At 44.0% G+C, this 16347-nt stretch overlaps 1 protein-coding gene across 1 annotated transcript in view; it reads right to left on the reverse strand.

Annotated features, from left to right (window-relative positions):
* Positions 1-799: 799 nt before the first annotated feature.
* The window catches only part of tdrd15 (tudor domain containing 15), a 53276-nt gene continuing 37728 nt past the window's right edge, over positions 800-16347 (reverse strand). The window contains exon 3 of the mRNA XM_072498869.1: positions 800-2789. Coding sequence (XP_072354970.1) covers positions 2770-2789 — 20 coding nt within the window. The 3' untranslated portion in view covers positions 800-2769. The remainder of the gene's footprint in view (positions 2790-16347) is intronic.

The raw sequence follows: 16347 nt of genomic DNA on the forward strand, positions 1-16347 counted from the left end.
ACTTGTGCCTTGCGTTCCCTTCAGCCTTTGCATCCTGACTCTCCCTCTATAGTCTCTGGGGAGGTATCCCATTGGGACGACTTGGTCTTTGACCTGGCCCCTACAGTACTCAGCGGTCCAGGGCGGGGTATCAGTCCTGGACTGGGGGATGGGGGGGGGGGGCAGTATCATTCACCGGGAGAGGGTGTTTACCTCCATCCCCTAAGATCTAGGAAATTTACACAGCCTGAAGGTTTAGGGACGGTTCAGTTAGCAACTTACTTTGAATAGCCATGTTATTTCCGCTGCAGACCAAACGGTCGCGCAGCATTTCAGAAAGGGAAGTTCCGTATTCACAAAGTTTAACAATTTTTCATAGCTGTATCAAAAACATTGGTTACGGACACACCAGGGGTTCTCTCTTCGTATTAAAATGGTATCTTTGCAGTATTACAGACAGTCTAGGGTTGAACTGTTTCGCGACAGGGTTTACCAATTCTTCAACAGTTTTAGTGTCTGGAGCTACAGGATATGTAAAGCTTTTTATCACTCGTGCTCCACAGGCTGTCAACAATATTACTGTCTGTTGCTCATCATCTGTGATCGTGTTCACCCTGAAAAAGTAACGCATGCGTTCTGTGTACTGTGTCCAATCTTCTACGCTTGCAAACACGTCCAATCTTCCAAAGGCATATTCATTTTTAAAAAATTCCAGCCTTGGTCAAGCAGAGTAAAGGAGATGGTTCACCCAACGGTATAGCAGCAGACAGTCATCTAGTTACATCCTCGACACCCATTCTGTAGACCACAAACTAGTCCGAAGTGTTCATGGTTTATTGCAAAGCAATTATATTTACAATATACACCAGACCCCAGCCAGGTCTGCGCTGTCGGTTCCATACATGCCCGACTTTATACAGATCTTTTTGTTATTGTTGTTTTGTAAAATAAATTTTGAGTACCCAATTCATTTCTCCCCCCCCCCCCACAAAATTAAGAGGCAATTTAGCGTGGCCAATCCACCTACCCTGCACATCTTTGGGTTGTGGGGCCGAAACCCATGCAAAAACAGGGAAATGTGCAAACTCCACACGGACAGTGGCCCAGAGCCAGGATCGAACCTGGGGCCTCAGCACCGTGAGGCAGCAGTGCTAACTACTGCACCACCGTGCTGCCCCTATACAGATCTTAACCATGAAGGATTTAGAGCTCCCTGTCCCTCAGCAGAGCAATTTCATATTCAGCGTGACACACAGGGAATATGATTACTTCAACCTCATAGGTCTCGTACAATTTATAACCGCTCATTCCCAAAATTCAATATAAACATTAAATTCATGAAAATGCCTACTTTCACTCATGCTGTCTATTTGAATATATATTTTTTTTAAATCCAACTTTGTCAGGTTACAAGAACACTTATGGCCCTGTGGTTGTATTGACAGCAAAACCTTTTGTGCATGCCCTTACTCAATGAAACTGACATCTAGCATCCACACTGCACAGTTACACATAGAAATTGTCAGCGATTCTCCACTGATGGTGCATTGTTGAAATCCTTGTTGATGGAATTAAATTAGAAATCACTGATTTGACATGGACTTCATCGCACTTAAAAACCCATGAAAAAGGTTGAAAAGGGTGCAACTGGATTGTAAATTGTGCACCAAGTTATAATTACTGATAAACCTTAATTACATATTTAGTTTTGTGGAATGTACAATTTCTCCATGATAAAATGTCATAGTTTTTTTAAGTTTAGTTATGGTACTTCAAGTTCTACCTCCTTAATCCCATGTCCCAATCTTTATTTTGTTCTGTAAAAGGATTAAAAAGTGAAGGGCAATCACTGCATTTCACTCAGTGGTTAGTAGATCGGACTAGCTAGTGCTTTAGGTGCAAGTTTGTTTTAATGTTTTTGACAGACAAAAATCACATTTCATTTCTGGTTATATTGACTTCTAAGAAATAAACTAAGTGACATCGAAACAAACCTGTTGGACTTTAACCTGGTGTTGTAAAACTTCTTACTGTGCTCACCCCAGTCCAACGCCGGCATCTCCACATCAAGAAATAAACCATTCAATGTTTGTTATTCTTGTATTCTCCAATCCGTGTTTCACCTCGAGTTCCCAACATATATTCTCTACACTTTATTTTTCAAACAACATAAAAAATATACATCCACGTCTTTACAGCACAACACAAAGTAAACCTTTAATTTCAACAAGATAAATTTAAAAAATAGCATCCTTCACATCGTTGTTTCAAACATTGCACAATAACATTTTTTTTCCTCAAGATATGACTGACTGGATTTATTATCAAACATTTTAAATTAAATTTGACAGGTATTCTTGTATTGAAATATTTGAATAAGGACATCAATATTCATGGGAAGAAAAATGTCCTTTCAAGATTTCTGAAATAAATTTCAAACAAGCGAATTTTAACAAAAACAATCTGCAATTCAAGCAGTTTCAACAAAAGAAAATTAGTTTCATGCCCTGGTTAAACTAGTGATAGGTACTTAGTCTTCACTAACCTGTATGGACTATTTAACCTTATTTTTTTTAATACCTTAAAATAGTTACATTAATTACAACTTTTGCATTTGTGATATCGTTCAAAGATATACTACTTTGAAATGGTTGCTTGTTCCACTAAATTCTTCACTTTAATTGAAGCATTCAAGTATGTTTAACCAATTTGTGCATGATTCAAATCAAGACACTGAAGAAAATAACGTCACTACAGAGGCCAATCTTGTAATCTTGCAGAAAGACATCTTTATAAAGGTATGTCCACACCTAAAAATAAAAAGCATAATCTAGTACCGTACATATTTCTGCATGTATTTTTACCAGTTTGAAAAATAAACTTATTGGAAATTGCTAATTCATTAAGTAACATTTTTCCACTTTTTGTATCCAATGCTAGCAGATAACATTTTCTATGTTATTTAACTAATTAGAACATTATTTACGATTTAGTTATATTAAATTGTTTTGAGAAAGATAACAGATAAGGTACAACAGACCCACCAATGCATAATGTTAGCTGACTTTACATGACAATAAAGAGACAAGTTTTAAGTGAGGAATTTGAAATGTGATGAATATGTTCAAATAGATTTCACAATGTCTTTCTCAAAACAAGATTTCAATTCCATGTGCCAACAGCCTAAAGAAATTCCAAGTCTCTTTTCATTATAGTTATTGCTGTACCACTTCATCAATCAAAAATAAGGTGACAAAAATAATAGTATAATTGGGGATGAGATACTTAAACATTATTTAATGTATCAAAGACATGAGTATGTGATTTTTTAAAAAAGTTCATGTGGTGCTCTTAACAACAAATGATGAAAACATTAATAATATACTTAAGGATTTTATTTTCTTGGAAGCAAGCAGAATAATAACTACTAACTGTACTGAGACTAGTCTCCCAAGAGCCTCATCAAATCGAATTCTGTGGATAACTGTGTCAGAATGGTGGTGCATCTGTGTCTTTGATATTGTCACAATTAAAAGGTCAATGTTAAAGAGTGACTAACATCTGAAATGATTCATAGCATGTAATACAAATTTTAAAGCTTGATGTATGTTAGTGTTTTTCAAACTTTTTTTCCGGGGACCCATTTTTACCAACCTTCGCGACCCACGCCGGTCGACCTTCACGACCCACCATTTTCTCTTACCTTGTTTGTTGCTGACAAAAATGGAGGAAATGGTTTTGGGTCCCTTTAGCCCCCCGAACAAAAGGCTGCGACCATATTAAAAAAAATGCGGCCGCACTGCGCATGCGTGCCCTATCATCGGTGCGCATGCACATAGTTTTGCGCATGCGCACCGATGATCGGGCACGCATGCGCAGTGCGGCTGAATTTTAGAAATCTGTTCCTGGCCATTTTGAAGGCCGCTCGCAGCCAGCATTATTAAAAGCCGGCTGCTGAGGCTGTTGCGCGCTGATTTGCGTGATCGGGAGTGCCGCGACGGACAGCTCCGTGACCCTACCGACACCCACCCGCGGGTCGCACTGCTGAGTCTGACAATGCCTGATGCAAGTCAACAAAAGTGTTGGAAAATTTTGAGACTGCAAAATAAACAACAGGCGTGATTCACCAAAAACATTTCCAAGTCCGGTTTTGGACAGGGTGTTTTCTGGCGGTTGCAGTGTCGAGATTGACACCGCTATTCAACTTTGCCTTTTTTGGGCCTCGGGGAATTTCTCCCTGTTGAGGTCACACTTCGGACGTTTTCCTGCACTGGGGAAGAGCTCACCAACACGACCGGGTCCTCACAGATCGGGGTGCCAATTTGAAAGGCTCCCCGATCTCTTACACTCCTCCCCCACCCTTTCAGGACCGGCCACTATTATGAACCCCACCTCCACACCCATCGCCCCCCCAAACTCCTCCCCCACCCTTTTCAGGATGGCTCACTATCAGGAACCCCCCCCCAATCTTTCTCTGGCCCCTCTCAAACCCCTCTTTCATGGACGTGGTACTCCAGGCCCCAACCCTTGGCAGTGCTAACCTGGCACCTGGGCACCTTACTACTGCCCGTCTGACAACCTCACAGTGCTCCTGGCAGTGTCAACTGGGCACCTTGGCACTACCAAGCTGGTACTGCCAGGGTGCCTGGGAGGCACTGCCAAGGTCCTCGACCACCCGATGGGGGCTCCAATGGCCTGCAAGACCCTCCAGGATGCCATCACTCCTGGTTCACAATTATGGAAACCAGTTCTAAATAGTGTCCGGATATTTAAATGAGCCATTAATTTGTGTAAGGTTTTGTGCCTGGCTGGTGGGAAAATCGCACTCAAGAAATGTTTCTGGAATAAATTCTGAATTTTATTTTAATAAAACAATGATATTTTGGAACTTCACGGATATGGCAGACACACGTGTGCTGCCAATGAGAAAAAAACGATTGCAGGATGAGACTTTGCAAACTGCAAATACGAGATAACCCAACCACTCAGCAAAATCAAAAATATATGGAATAGTCATAGTAGGAAAAGGCTTGCATTTGGGGAATCCGTTCTATTTGCTGTAAATACACAGATTTATCCAAATTTGTATAATCTCTGTATCCTAAAGTTGATCTTTATATAACAGCATGATTGCAGGTTGTTTAACTACTGTAGCTCTTCAGAAGTGCAACTTTTGAACTAGTAAAAGCTATAAAATGGATGTTTTCTTGATTCTTTTTATATGTAGTACACATTAAGATGTTGAAAGACATACAAAATAAATAAATGTATTTTATTGGCTGGTAGGGAATGTGCACTAAATTTGAAAAAAAAAGAAATACTAATTAATTAACTAGGTAGTGATGGTTGGGCAGGTGACGTGCTGTAGCTGCACGATGTGGGAGCTGGTAGATCCCATTGCGAGCTGCAGTGACCACATCTACAGCAAGTGTTTACTGCTTGAGGAACTCCAGCTGAGTTGATGAGCTGGAGTCGGAGCTTCAGACACTGCAGCACATCGGGAGGAGAGGGTAGGGAGGGGTGGGGGAGAAGTGTTACCTGGACGCTTTGTTTCAGGAGGCAATCACACATGGAGATTAAGGACCTCAAATTCAGCTAGTAATCAGGGACATCAAGGTGTAACTGCAAGTGAGGCAGGTAGAGGGATCCTGAATTCAGAAATGGAGGAGTCTCAGCTCTTGACCTTGTTCAACAGGTACCAGTTACTTGCTCCCTGTGTGGTTGAGGAAAGGGGCTGTTGGGAGAATTGGCTAGCTGACCACTGCACCATGCTTCAGAAGGCCATTTAAACCGGTAGAGCAAAAAAAACAAGTGGTAGGGGATTCTATAATTAGGGGAACTGATCACATCCTTTTCAAGCAGGACCAAAAGTCCTGCATGTTATGTTGCCTTCCCGGTATCAGGTTGAGGGACATCTCTAACTGACTTGAAAGGATATTGAAGTGGGAGGGGGAGAATCCAGTTGTGGTCCACGTTGGGACAAACAATATAGGCAAGGTAGGAAAGAGGACTGTTTGGGGAATCTCAGGAAGTCACAGAGCCAGAGTTTTATACCAGGGAAAGAGGCCCTTTGGCCCATCGTATTTGTGCCAACCATCAAGCCCTTGGCCTGTAGCCTTGAATGCATTGGCATTTCAAGTGCTGATTTCAATACTTCCTAAACGTTGAGGGTTCCTGCATCTACCACCCTTTCAGACAGTGAGTTCCAGAATCCAACCACCCTCTGGGTGAAAAGGTTTTTGCTCTAAACCTCTTGCCCATTACCTTAAATCTATGTCCCACTGGTTATTGACCCTTCGCTAAGGGGAAATGTACCTTCCTGTCCACCCTATGTATCTCATAATTCATACACATCAGGTCCCCCCTCAGCCTTCTCTGCTCCAGAGAAAACAATCCCAGCCGATCCAGCCTCTCTTGACAGCTGAAATGATCCAGCCCAGGCATCATCCTGGTCAATCTCCTCTGCATCTTCTCGAGTACAATCATTTTCTTCCTATAGTGTGGTGACCAGAACTGCACACAGTACTCCAGCTGGGACCCAACCAGCGTTTTATACAGCTCCAGCATAACTTCCCTGCTGTTATATTTAATGCCTTGGTTAATAAAGGCAACAATCTCATAGAACCTCTTGACCACTATATCAAATTACCCTGCTGTCTTCAGAGATCTGTGAACCATCGTATATTCCCTTGTCTTGTTAGTCCTCCCAAAATGCATTACCTCACACTTTTCATGTTTAAATTCCATTTGCCACTCTTCTGCCCATCTAATCTGCCTCACTAGGAACTAGTAACAAAATTAAAGAAAAGATCCTCAAAGGTTATAATCTCTCAATTACTACCCGAGCCATGTGCAAATTGGCTTAGGGATGAGAAAAGCAGGGAAGTAAACAAGTGGTTAAAGGAGTGGTGCGGGAAAGAGGGGTTCCATTTCATGGGGCACTGGCATCAGTAACGGGACAGGAGGGATCTGTACCGCTGGGACGGTCCCCACCACCCGAACCGACCTGGGACTGGTGTACTAGCAGAAAGGATAAATGGGGTGGTCACAAGGACTTCAAAAACAGCAAATGGGGTGTGGGTAGAGAAAGAGGCCTCAGGGGAACTCAGTATAATTCCAAAAAGTAGCAGGGCAGAGAGTAAAGAAATACTCAGGAACCCAACTTCAGGAACTCCAGCTAATGACAAAACAACAGGTTTACTGGTTAAACCCAAAATGAAAAATAATAAACAAGCAAACACATCACCGCTTAGCGACAGCTTATGGGGAATAGCCCAATTAAGAGTTCTATATACAAATTGATGGAGCGTAAAGAATAATCTAAATGAGCTGCAGGCGCAAATGCAAGTGAAGGTTATGATGTAGTAGCTATTACAGACAGAGACATGGTTGCAGGACGGTCGGGACTGAGAACTAAATATAAAGTTTACAGGTGGGACAGAGAATATTGCAGAGGAGGAATAGCCTTACTGATTAGAAATTGGACACCATCACTTCAATGATGAGGGAAGATATAATGAGGGGAAAGCATATGGGTGGAACTGAGGAACAAAAGAGGATCTAAAATTGTAATAGGTGTTGTGCATCAACCCCCTGGTAGCAGTTCTGAGGCACTAGATTGTATAAAGGCAGAAATTAGGTATGTGTGTAACAAAGGCAGAGCAGTATTAATGGGGGATTTTAACTTACACATAGATTGGGAGAGGCTGACAAGCACCCGTCAGAAAGACAGTGAATTTCTGGAATGTGTTTGGGATAGTTTCCTGCAGCAACGTGTTCTAGATGTAACAAGGGGACAGGCAATATTAGATTTAGGAAGAGTAATGAGCCCAATTTAATTAACAGCCCAACTGTGTACAAACATTTATCAAATAGTGATCACAAAATGAATGAATTCAGTGTAGCGTTTGAAAGTGAAAATCACATTTCAGACACGAGAATTTTAGATTTGGGTAAGGCTGACTTTAATGGGATGAGACACAGAGACTGCCCACGGTAAACTGGGAAGCTCTGTTAATGGGTCAAATGACTGAAGATCAGTGGAGAATATTTAATAAAACATTTAACGAGATACAAAACAAGTATATACCCCTGAGAGGAAAAGGCTCCACGTCACAAAAACAAAATAGCCATGGACAACTAAAGAGGTTAGGGACAGCCTAAAACTAAACGAAATGGCTTCAGAAATGCAAAACATAGCACAGATCTGGATGAATGGGACAGATACAAAGACTCAGCAAGGGCCACAAAGCTGCTTACAAGAGCAACTACAATGAAAGGAAACTTGCAAGGGAGATCAATATCAATAAGAAGAAATTTTATATAAAGGGAAAGCAGGTGGCGAAGAGCAATGTAGGCCCACTAAAAGCTGAAAATGGAGATAGTCATTGATAATGGGGAAATTGCAGACATGTTGAACAATTACTTTGCCTCACTGTTTCCAGTTGTAAAGGAGGATAACTTGCTGGAAGCCCTGAAAAAATTAATAGTCGATAGAGGACAGGGACTTAATACAATTAACGTTAAGTACAACGTCACTAACCAGGAAATTGATGGAACTAAAGAGAGTGACAAGTCCCCAGGATTTGATTGTTTCCATCAGAGGGTGTCAAAGGAAGTAGGGGAGCACATTGTAGATGTTCTAATTATGAGCGTTCTAATTATGATCTTCCAAAGTTCCCTAGATTCAGGAGTAGTCCCTCTGGATTGGAAAAATGCACGTCACTCCAAGAAGGATGAAAGGAGGAAACCAGGCAATTTAGACTAGTTAGCCTAACATCTGTGGTGGGGAAATTGCTGGAGTTTATAATCAGCGATGGGGTAATTGAACATCTTGAAAATTGTTGGTCGATCAGGGAGAGCCAGCATGGATTTGTGAATGGAAGGTCTTGCTGAAAAATCTTATTGAATTTTTGAAGAGGTGACTGAGGCAGTGGACAAGAGAATGTCTATGCATGCTATTTATATGGACTTCCAGAAGGCATTTTATAAAGTCCGATATGAGACTGTTAAGTAAGGTGGAAGCCCATGGAGTGGAGGGCAAATTATTGACATGGTTAGGAAATTATTTAAGTGGCAGGCGAAGACAGTGGGGAGAATGGGTAGTTACTCTAATTGGCAGGAGTGGACCAGTGGTGTACCATAGGGACCTGTGTTGGGGCCTCACTTATTCACACTATTCATTAATGACTTGGAAAATGGCATAAAAAGTCATATATCCAAATTTGATGATACAAAGTTAGGTGGCATTATAGATAGCCTAGACAATAGCAAGGAGATATTGACAGACTAGGTGAATGGGCAAAATTGTGGCAGATGGAATTCAATGAATGCAAACGTGAGGCTATGCATTTTTGATCAAAAAAGGATAGAACAGAGTACATTTCTAAATGGAAAGAGGTCAGGTGCAGTGGATGTTCAAAGAGACGTGGGGGTTCAGGTGCACAGATGCTTAAAATGTCATGAACAAGTGCATAAAATAATCAAAAAGACTAACTCATTAATGACTTGGAACATGGCATAGAAAGTCATATATCCCAATTTGCTGATGATACAAAGTTAGGTGGCATTGAGATTCAGGCTACTAGACTAGAAGGGCTTGAGGTTCATAAGGAGGAGGTGTTAGCAGTTCTGGAAAGTGTGAAAATAGATATGTCCCCTGGGCCGGATGGGATTTATCCTAGGATTCTCTGGGAAGCTAGGGAGGAGATTGCTGAGCCTCTGGCTTTGATCTTTAAGTCATCTTTGTCTACAGGAATAGTGCCAGAAGACTGGAGGATAGCAAATGTTGTCCCCTTGTTCAAGAAGGGGAGGACAGACAACCCCAGTAACTATAGACCAGTGAGCCTTACTTCTGTTGTGGGCAAAACCTTGGAAAGGTTCATAAGAGATAGGGTGTATAATCGTCTGGAAAGTAATAATTTGAATAGAGATAGTCAACACGGTTTGTGAAGGGTAGGTCGTGCCTCACAAACCTTATTGAGTTCTTTGAGAAGGTGACCAAACAGGTGGATGAGGGTAAAGTAGTTGATGTGGTGTATATGGATTTCAGTAAAGCGTTTGATAAGGTTCCCCACGGTAGGCTACTGCAGAAAATACGGAGGCATGGGATTCAGGGTGTTTTAGCAGTTTGGATCAGAAATTGGCTAGCTGGAAGAAGACAAAGGGTGGTTGTTGATGGGAAATGTTCAGACTGGAGTCCAGTTACTAATGGTGTACCACAGGATCTGTTTTGGGGCCACTGCTGTTTGTCATTTTTATAAATGACCTGGAGGAGGGCGTAGAAGGATGGGTGAGTAAATTTGCAGATGACACAAAGTCGGTGGAGTTGTGGACAGTGCGGAAGGATGTTACAAGTTACAGAGGGACATAGATAAGCTGCAGCGCTGGGCTGAGAGGTGGCAAATGGAGTTTAATGCAGAAAAGTGTGAGGTGATTCATTTTGGAAGGAATAACAGGAAGACAGAGTACTGGGCTAATGGTAAGATTCTTGGCAGTGTGGATGAGCAGAGAGATCTCGGTGCCCATGTACATAGATCCCTGAAAGTTGCCATCCAGGTTGAGAGGGTTGTTAAGAAGGCGTACGGTGTGTTAGCTTTTATTGGTAGAGGGATTGAGTTTCGGAGCCATGATGTCATGTTGCAGCTGTACAAAACTCTGGTGCGGCCGCATTTGGAGTATTGCGTGCAATTCTGGTCGCCACATTATAGGAAGGATGTGGAAGCATTGGAAAGGGTGCAGAGGAGATTTACCAGAATGTTCTTATGAGGAAAGGCTGAGGGACTTGAGGCTGTTTTCGTTAGAGAGAAGAAGGTTAAGAGGTGACTTAATTGAGGCATACAAGATGATCAGAGGATTGGATAGGGTGGACAGTGAGAGCCTTCTTCCTCGGATGGTGATGTCTAGCACGAGGGGACATAGCTTTAAATTAAGGGGAGATAGATATAAGTCTGCTGTCATAGGTAGGGTCTTTACTCAGAGAGTAGTAAGGGCGTGGAATGCCCTGCCTGCAACTGTAGTGGACTCGCCAACACTAAGGGCATTCAAATGGTCATTGGATAGACATATGGACGATAAGGGAATAGTGTAGATGGGCTTTAGAGTGATTTCACAGGTCGGCGCAACATTGAGGGCCGAAGGGCCTGTGCTGCGCTGTAATGTTCTATGTTCTATTGTAGACAGCCTAGATGATAGCATAAAATTGCAAGGAGATATTGACAGGCTAGGTGAATGGGCAAAATTGTGGCAGATAGAATTTGATGTCAGCAAATGTGAGGTTATACATTTTAGAACAAAGAACAAAGAAATGTCCAGCACAGGAACAGGCCCTTCGGCCCTCCAAGCCCGTGCCGACCATGCTGCCCGACTAAACTACAATCTTCTACACTTCCTGGGTCCGTATCCCTCTATTCTCATCCTATTCATGTATTTGTCAAGATGCCCCTTAAATGTCACTATCGTCCCTGCTTCCACCACCTCCTCCGGTAGCGAGTCCCAGGCACCCACTACCCTCTGCGTAAAAAACTTGCCTCGTACATCTACTCTAAACCTTGCCCTCTCACCGTAAACCTATGCCCCCTAGTAATTGACCCCTCTACCCCGGGGAAAAGCCTCGGACTATCGACTCTGTCTATGCCCCTCATAATTTTGTAGACCTCTTTCAGGTCGCCCCTCAACCTCCTTCGTTCCAGTGAGAACAAACCGAGTTTATTCAACCGCTCCTCATAGCTAATGCCCTCCATACCAGGCAACATTCTGGTAAATCTCTTCTGCACCCTCTCTAAAGCTTCCACAACCTTCTGGTAGTGTGGCGACCAGAATTGAACACTATACTCCAAGTATGGCCTAACTAAGGTTCTATACAGCTGCAACATGACTTGCCAATTCTTATACTCAATGCCCCGGCCAATGAAGGCAAGCATGCCGTATGCCTTCTTGACTACCTTCTCCACCTGTGTATCCCTTTCAGTGACCTGTGGACCTGTACTCCTAGATCTCTTTGACTTTCAATACTCTTGAGGGTTCTACCATCCACTGTATATTCCCTACCTGCATTAGACCTTCCGAAATGCATTACCTCATATTTGTCCGGATTAAACTCCATCTGCCATCTCTCCGCCCAAGTCTCCAAACAATCTAAATCCTGCTGTATCCTCTGACAGTCCTCATCGCTATCCGCAATTCCACCAACCTTTGTGTCGTCTGCAAACTTAATAATCAGACCAGTTACATTTTCCTCCAAATCATTTATATATACTATAAACAGCAAAGGTCCCAGCACTGATCCCTGTGGAACACCACTGGTCACAGCCCTCCAATTAGAAAAGCATCCTTCCATTGCTACTCTCTGCCTTCTATGACCTAGCCAGTTCTGTATCCACCTTGCCAGCTCACCCCTGATCCCGTGTGACTTCACCTTTTGTACGAGTCTACCATGAGGGACCTTGTCAAAGGCCTTACTGAAGTCCATATAGACAACATCCACTGCCCTACCTGCATCAATCATCTTAGTGACCTCCTCGAAAAACTCTATCAAGTTAGTGAGACATGACCTCCCCTTCACAAAACCATGCTGCCTCTCACTAATACGTCCATTTGCTTCCAAATGGGAGTAGATCCTGTCTCGAAGAATTCGCTCCAGTAATTTCCCTACCACTGAAGTAAGGCTCACCGGCTTGTAGTTCCCTGGATTATCCTTGCTACCCTTCTTAAACAGAGGAACAACATTGGCTATTCTCCAGTCCTCTGGGACATCCCCTGAAGACAGTGAGGATCCAAAGATTTCTGTCAAGGCCTCAGCAATTTCCTCTCCAGCCTCCTTCAGTATTCTGGGGTAGATCCCAGCAGGCCCTGGGGACTTATCTACCTTAATATTTTTTAAGACACCCTACACCTCGTCTTTTTGGATCTCAATGTGACCCAGGCTATCTACACACCCTTCTCCAGACTCAACATCTACCAATTTATTCTCTTTGGTGAATACTGATGCAAAGTATTCATTTAGTACCTCGCCCATTTCCTCTGGCTCCACACATAGATTCCCTTGCCTATCCTTCAGTGGGCCAACCCTTTCCCTGGCTACCCTCTTGCTTTTTATGTATGTGTAAAAAGCCTTGGGATTTTCCTTAACCCTATTTGCCAATGAATTTTCGTGACCCCTTCTAGCCCTCCTGACTCCTTGCTTAAGTTCCTTCCTACTTTCCTTATATTCCACGCAGGCTTCGTCTGTTTCCAGCCTTTTATCCCTGACAAATGCCTCCTTTTTCTTTTTGACGAGGCCTACAATATCTCTCGTTATCCAAGGTTCCTGAAAATTGCCGTATTTATCCTTCTTCCTCACAGGACCATGCCGGTCCTGAATTCCTTTCAACTGACACTTGAAAGCCTCCCACAAGTCAGATGTTGATTTGCCCTCAAACATCCGCCCCCAATCTATGTTCTTCAGTTCCCGCCTAATATTGTTATAATTAGCCTTCCCCCAATTTAGCACATTCATCCTAGGACCACTCTCATCCTTGTCCACCGGTACTTTAAAACTTACTGAATTGTGGTCACTGTTACCGAAATGCTCCCCTACTGAAACATCTACCACCTGGCCGGGCTCATTCCCCAATACCAGGTCCAGTACCGCCCCTTCCCTAGTTGGACTGTCTACATATTGTTTTAAGAAGCCCTCCTGGATGCTCCTTACAAACTCCGCTCCATCTAAGCCCCTGGTACTAAGTGAGTCCCAGTCAATATTGGGGAAGTTGAAGTCTCCCATCACCACAACCCTGTTGTTTTTACTCTTTTCCAAAATCTGTCTACTTATCTGCTCCTCTATCTCCCGCTGGCTGCTGGGAGGCCTGTAGTAAACCCCCAACATTGTGACTGCACCCTTCTTATTCCTGATCTCTACCCATACAGCCTCACTGCCCTCTGAGGTGTCCTCCCGCAGTACAGCTGTGATATTCTCCCTAACCAGTAGCGCAATTCCGCCTCCCCTTTTACATCCCCCTCTATCCCGCCTGAAACATCTCAATCCTGGAACGTTTAGCTGCCAATCCTGCCTTTCCCTTAACCAGGTCTCTGTAATGGCAACAACATCATAGTTCCAAGTACTAATCCAAGCTCTAAGTTCATCTGCCTTACCCGTAATACTTCTTGCATTAAAACATATGCACTTCAGGCCACCAGACCCGCTGTGTTCAGCAACTTCTCCCTGTCTGCTCTGCCTCAGAGCCCCACTGTCCCTATTCCCTAGTTCTCCCTCAATGCTCTCACCTTCTGACCTATTGCTCCCGTGCTCACCCCCCTGCCATACTAGTTTAAACCCTCCCGTGTGACACTAGCAAACATCGCGGCCAGGATATTTATGCCTCTCCGGTTTAGATGCAACCCGTCCTTGTATAGGTCACACCTGTCCCGGAAAAGCTCCCAGTGGTCCAGATAACGGAAACCCTCCCTCCTACACCAGCTGTTTAGCTGCTCTATCTTCCTATTTCTAGCCTCACTGGCACGTGGCACAGGGAGTAATCTCGAGATTACAACCCTAGAGGTCCTGTCTTTTAACTTTCTGCCTAGCTCCCTGAACTCCTGCTGCAGGACCTCATGCACCTTCCTGCCTATGTCGTTAGTACCAATATGTACAACGACCTCTTCCTGTTTGCCCTCCCCCTTCAGGATGCCCTCTACCCGTTCGGAGACATCCTGGACCCTGGCACCAGGGAGGCAACATACCATCCTGGAGTCTCTTTCACGTCCACAGAAGCGCCTATCTGTGCCCCTGACTAGAGAGTCCCCTATTACTATTGCTCTTCTGCGCTTTGACCCTCCCTTCTGAACATCAGAGCCAGCCGTGGTGCCACTGCTCTGGCTGCTGCTGTTTTCCCCTGATAGGCTATCCCCCCCGACAGTATCCAAAGGGGTATACCTGTTCGAGAGGGGGACAACCACAGGGGATTCCTGCACTGACTGCCTGCCCTTTCTAGTGGTCACCCATTTCTCTGCCTGCACCTTGGGTGTGACCACATATATATAACTGCGATCTATGACGCTTTCCGCCACCTGCATGCTCCTAAGTGCATCCAATTGCTGCTCCAACCGAACCATGCGGTCTGTGAGGAGCTCCAGTTGGGTGTACTTTCTGCAGATGAAGCCATCCGGGACGCTGGAAGCCTCCCGGACCTGCCACATCTCACAGTCAGAGCACTGCACCCCTCTAACTGACATTGCGTCAATTAACTAAAATTAAAAGTTAAAAATTTTTTTTTTTATTTATATTTTACATTTTTTTTTTTCAAAGTTACTGTTAACTATCTGTTTCCTAGCACTCGATTTCTAATATAAATGCGGAAGCTAAATATAGTACTCTCCGATCTCTGGCTTAGATACCCCTCTAAATTATAATTAAGTAATTATGTTTAATTAGTTACCAATGCTTACTTTTTTAAATTTAGTGTAGATTCCCAAGCAGCCACTCAGGTCACAGCTTTTCTGTGATGTCACTTCAGTTTCCCCCCGACACACACAATTTGAAAAAGGTATAAAAGTAAAAATAAGTAAAAATCACTTACTTACCTTCTGAGTGTCTTAGATGTTCTCAGGTTCTCTCCCTGACAGAGACTGCTCCTCCTCCGAATGGCTCCCGAAACTAGGCCGCGATCTTTTAATCTCCGCTCTGACTCGCAGCTCCTGCGCTTTTTAAATCTCCCGCGCTGTTTTCAATGTCCCGGCTCACTCACCTCTCGCGCTGTTTTCACTGTCCCGGCTCACTCACCTCTCGCGCTGTTTTCACTGTCCCGGCTCACTCACCTCTCGCGCTGTTTTCAATGTCCCGGCTCACTCACCACTCGCGCTGTTTTCAATTTCCCGGCTCACTCAGCTCCCGCGCTGTTTTCACTGTCCCGGCTCACTCAGCTCCCGCGCTGTTTTCAATGTCCCGGCTCACTCAGCTCCCGTGCTGTTTTCACTGACCTGGCTCACTCAGCTCTCGCACTGTTTTCAATGTCCCGGCTCACTCAGCTCCCGTGCTGTTTTCAATTTCCCGGCTCACTCACCTCTCGCGCTGTTTTCACTGTCCCAGCTCACTCACCAGTCGCGCTGTTTTCAATGTCCCGGCTCACTCAGCTCCCGCGCTGTTTTCACTGTCCCGGCTCACTCAGCCCCCGTGCTGTTTTCACTGTCCCGGCTCACTCACCTCCCGCACTGTTTTCACTGTCCTGGCTCACTCAGCTCCCGCGCTGTTTTCACTGTCCCGGCTCTTTTGGACCAAAAAGATAGAGCAGAGTACTTTCTAAATGGGAAGAGGTTACGTGCAGTGGATGTCCAAATAGATTTGGGGGTTCAGGTGCATAGGTCATTAATATTCCACAAACAAGTGCAGAAAAT

The sequence above is a fragment of the Scyliorhinus torazame genome, chromosome 4 (genome assembly GCF_047496885.1).
Source record: "Scyliorhinus torazame isolate Kashiwa2021f chromosome 4, sScyTor2.1, whole genome shotgun sequence".
Lineage (NCBI taxonomy): Eukaryota > Metazoa > Chordata > Chondrichthyes > Carcharhiniformes > Scyliorhinidae > Scyliorhinus > Scyliorhinus torazame.